We start from the raw sequence: 4,323 nt of genomic DNA on the forward strand, positions 1-4,323 counted from the left end.
GCAGGTTCACTACCTGATCCCTGAAGGGGGTAGTAGAAACCTTGGGCACGTAGCCGGGCCGGGGCCTCAGGGTTACCTGGGAATCAGCCTGCCCAAACTCTAGGCACGATTTGCCGACCAAAAATGCGTGCAAGTCTCCTACCCTCTTGATGCATCCATGACCATTGAGTTTTCATTGAAAGAAACTTCAGCTCATCTGACTGCAAAGGCTCAAATGGGGCCTGCTGTAATGCTCTGAGCACCAGACTAAGGTCCCAAGAGGGTATAGAGGGAGGACGAGGAGGATTCAACCTTCTCGCCCCCCTAAGGATCCTGATGACCAGGTCGTGCTTCCCTACTGTCTTCCCCTCTACGGGGTCAGCAACGTAGACTTCAAGGGTGGAGGGAGACAGCCTTCGCTCCAACCCTTGCTGCAGAAAGTAAAGCACAACTCTGTTGTTGAGTTTCGAGGGTCCTCTCTGTGAGAAGAACACCACTCGACGAACAGGTTCAAGGCATAAGCGTGTCTCATAGATGGTGCTCACGCCAAAGTCATGGTGTTTATTACCTCTTGTGGTAGGTCACCTAGAACCTCCGTGTCCCATCAAGAGACCAGACATGGAGTTTCCAGAGGTCCGGACGTGGGTGTCACAAGGTGTCTACCTGAACTCAGAAGGAACTCAGAGCTCGTCTGGGGATGGAGTCTCCATTCTCCCGGGAGTGCAGCTTGTGAGCAGGTCGTAACCCACAGCCTTTCTCATATGCCTTTCCATGAGCCTGACGGCAGGACAGAACAAAACAAAAGATTCTCCACCCGGACCTCCTCCGGGGGAGGAAATGGTGCGTTCACCATCTCCCGAAGAACAGCTCCCTCCATCTCTGGGTCACCCATCTCAGGACCTCTTGCTCTTCCGGAAGAAGCTTCTCCACAGGCCGCCGGTCAGACCAGAAGAGTACCTACAAGCTTGGGAGGGGAGGCACGGTTTGCCGCGCCAAGTGGAGGCGGTATAAGGACACAACTGCATCGCTACCGACCGTTCCACCGGGAGGATCTCCGTAAACCCCCTAGTTGCACCACCGTCGAGAGTGGTGAGGGAGGAGGAGCTGGCAGACCGGTTTCTGGCAGTAAGAGGTGCCATCCATGACCTGGTGCCATTCTTCACCTCCGGGAAGAATGGCACCGGGGCCATCCTCTCTGGATCCGACTCGGGCCCTGCCATCATCCCAGAAGGGGGCAATGCAGCCGAATCTTCCTCTCCAGAGAGCTCCGGCTCACCCTCTGATGCAGCAATCAACATCTGATCGTCGGGGGGAGCCCCAAAGGATACGGCTGGTATGCTTCTTGCCCAGCACGTTCAGCTCGACTGGTTGCAGAGTGCTAGAGGAGTGAGCCACTGCTGTAGCACCGTCCGCCAACACAAGAAGCTCCCTTGAGCGTGCTGAACTCGTCGTTTATTGAACACTTGAAGCTTGGCAGGAGCAAAACGATGCTGTCGCTCAGCTCCAAAGCAAAAAGCTGAGTACGTGTTGCACCTGCTGCCTATTCATATTCGATCAGCGGCAGCTGGATGCAATCATCGCATGCCAATGTGCATTGGTTTGTTTAGTTTACACTCTAAGTACATTGGCATCTCTAAGAAAACTCCCAATTCATCAGTCAACGTGACATTGAAAGTGACAGACTGAAAGGGAACTAAAATTACTAAATGGAAAAAAAAAAAAAATAAATCGAACATAAAAAATATATTAAAATTTTTTTAAAAAGTAAATAATTTGCATTGCAAAAAGTACAGAAATCGAAACTAAAATATAATATTAGATTAAAAGCTTTAAACAAAAGTTGAAGTTAAAAATTACTAACTGAAAATAAATAAAAACTAAAAGTCAAATAAAAATAAACAAATAGTAATACTAAAAAAAAATTATAGCAAACAATTAAAAAATCTGAAATAAAATAAACTATATTACATGAAAAACTAATTTAATGAGAAATATTGCCTTGGCATCTAAATGAAATAAGTTTAAAGCATGAAAACTACTGAGACAACAAATGAATAAAAAACTAAAACTGAAATCAAATAAACTTTAATATTAAAATAAAAATGACAAAAGCACAAAATTTAACAAACAAAATCACTAAAACTTGTGAAAATGAAAACTAAAAATCAAACCAATAAAAATGTTAATATAAAGAAAATAATGAAATGACACGTCGAGCTGGAGTTGCACCTTTGCACATCAGATTTTAGTGGCAGTTGATGGTTTGGATTTAGTTGCACAGGGGAAGTCGTGGCCTAATGGTTAGAGAGTCGGACTTGTAATACGAAGGTTGCGGGTTCGAGTCTCGGGCCGGCAGGGATTGTAGGTGGGGGGAGTGAATGTCCAGCGCTCTCTCCACCCTCAATACCACGACTGAGGTGCCCTTGAGCAAGACACCCAACCCCCAACTGCTCCCCGGACGCCGCAGCATAAATGCTGCCCACTGCTCCGGGTGTGTGTTCACGGTGTGTGTGTGTGTGTGTGTGTGTGTGTTCACTGCTGTGTGTGTGTGTGTTCACTGCTGTGTGTGTGTGTGTTCACTGCTGTGTGTGTGCACGTTGGATGGGTTAAATGCAGAGCACGAATTCCGAGTATGGGTCACCATACTTGGCTGAATGTCACTTCACTTGTACCAAGACTTGATGTTCAATGTTCATATCATGAATACAGTAATCCAGCAGTATCATCAGTGTGTCGTGATGTTCAAACTCGAGTTCGCTGCTCCGCTGGACGGCTCCTGTGGGAACAGACGAGGTCGGCGATATAAAGTGCCAGGTTTACGAAGCTCATCACAGCGACGGCGAGCTTCACGTCCCATGAGCACTTGCCCCTCGGGCAGCCCTGCGGCCTCAGCGGAGCACCGTACTTTCTGTCGAAGCAGAAGACGGGCCAAAGCACGGTGGCGCTCACGTACAGCAGCACCGCGGCGAACGTGTGGATCACAGCGAGCCGCTCGAACGACATCCGCGGAATCCACAGCGCCGCGCTCCGACCCGACACCACCAGCGCCACCAAAAGGACGGTCCCGGCCAAACACACACCGAACGCTGCCGCGCAGTACAGCGTCGCCGCGTGTCGCGTGAAATCAGTCCCGGCGGCGAGCATTGTGAAAATCACGCATCCTACGAAGATCTGCGCCACCTTCAGGACGCCGGGCACCGTCGCCATGTAGCTCACGCTGCGTCCTGGTTTGGCCCGCGACAGGAACACCTCCGTCCCGTACGAGACGCACGCCGCCCACGAGCACACGCTTACCGCGATCCGGAAGTTTCTGACCTCGCAGTCGTTGTACGGACAGTCGTCGGCACGCACGAAGAACACGGGATACGCAACAGATGCCGTGAGCATGAGCAGCGTGGCGAGAGACGCAAACGTCACCGTCAGGTTTTCCCAGGACAGCAGGAGACTCGCCTGTAGACGGGTCACGTCCAGAACCAGCACAGCCGCGCTGACGACGAAGCAGCTCGTCCAGACCGCCATGCAGAAGGTCCCGTAGGTGGCGCTGTAACCGGCGCCGTGGATCACTAATGAGACGACGGCGCAGCCCAGCGTCAGCTGACACACACGGGCCGCGCCTAATGGAGAAAACACGGCCGAGACGTTCAGATGATGTCCGGCAGAGACGCTCATGATGAGACGGGACACTAGCGGTCCAATGTTTGGGGTCAAAGGTCTCTTCTGCTCAGCAAGGCTGCATGTATTAGATCAAAAATACAGTAGAAATTATGAAATTGTATTATTATTATTATTATTGTTATTATTTTTGTTTCATATTATAAACAATGTTGAAAACACTGCATAATCTTTTTGTGGAAACAAAAGCAACCAGCAAAAATTAAACAAAATAAATTACGTCATAAATTTAAATACTTAAAATAGTTTAAAAGTTAAAGTGAATTAAAATAAAACAAAAATAATAATCAAATCATAGAAATGTAAAATTAGATAATAATTTTTTTTAAATAAATTCTGATTAGAAATTTATTAGTAAAAAAAATAAACATTAAAAAAAAAATCAAATCACAAACATGTTAAAATGTGCAAAAATAAATAATTAAAAAGGAAAACAATATAAAACTGACTAAAATAATGCATTATTTAATAAAATGGTTATTTAAAATAGTAAAAAAATGACCAAATTTAACAAACACTAACTAACAATTAATTAAATCATAAAAAATTTAAAATTAAAATAATTTTAAAATGAACAAATATAAAGCACTCACTAAAATTAAATCACATCACAGAAATAATAAATAAAAATATAAAAACGCTGACTAGAAATGTATTAATTTAAAAAAATGT

At 46.0% G+C, this 4,323-nt stretch overlaps 1 protein-coding gene across 1 annotated transcript; it reads right to left on the reverse strand.

The window, feature by feature from the left end:
• Window positions 1-2,049: 2,049 nt before the first annotated feature.
• Window positions 2,050-3,648, reverse strand: LOC306856594 (myeloid-associated differentiation marker-like protein 2; the record flags this gene model as incomplete). Its single annotated transcript, XM_079395956.1, has 2 exons — window positions 2,050-2,273; window positions 2,646-3,648. The coding sequence occupies one exon, from the start codon at window positions 3,646-3,648 to the stop codon at window positions 2,722-2,724; it is 927 nt and encodes a 308-aa protein (XP_079252082.1). The 3' UTR covers window positions 2,050-2,273; window positions 2,646-2,721.
• Between the last annotated feature and the right edge of the window lie 675 nt (window positions 3,649-4,323).

The sequence above is a fragment of the Barbus barbus genome (assembly GCF_936440315.1).
Source record: "Barbus barbus genome assembly, chromosome: 37".
In the NCBI taxonomy this organism is placed as follows: Eukaryota; Metazoa; Chordata; class Actinopteri; order Cypriniformes; family Cyprinidae; genus Barbus; species Barbus barbus.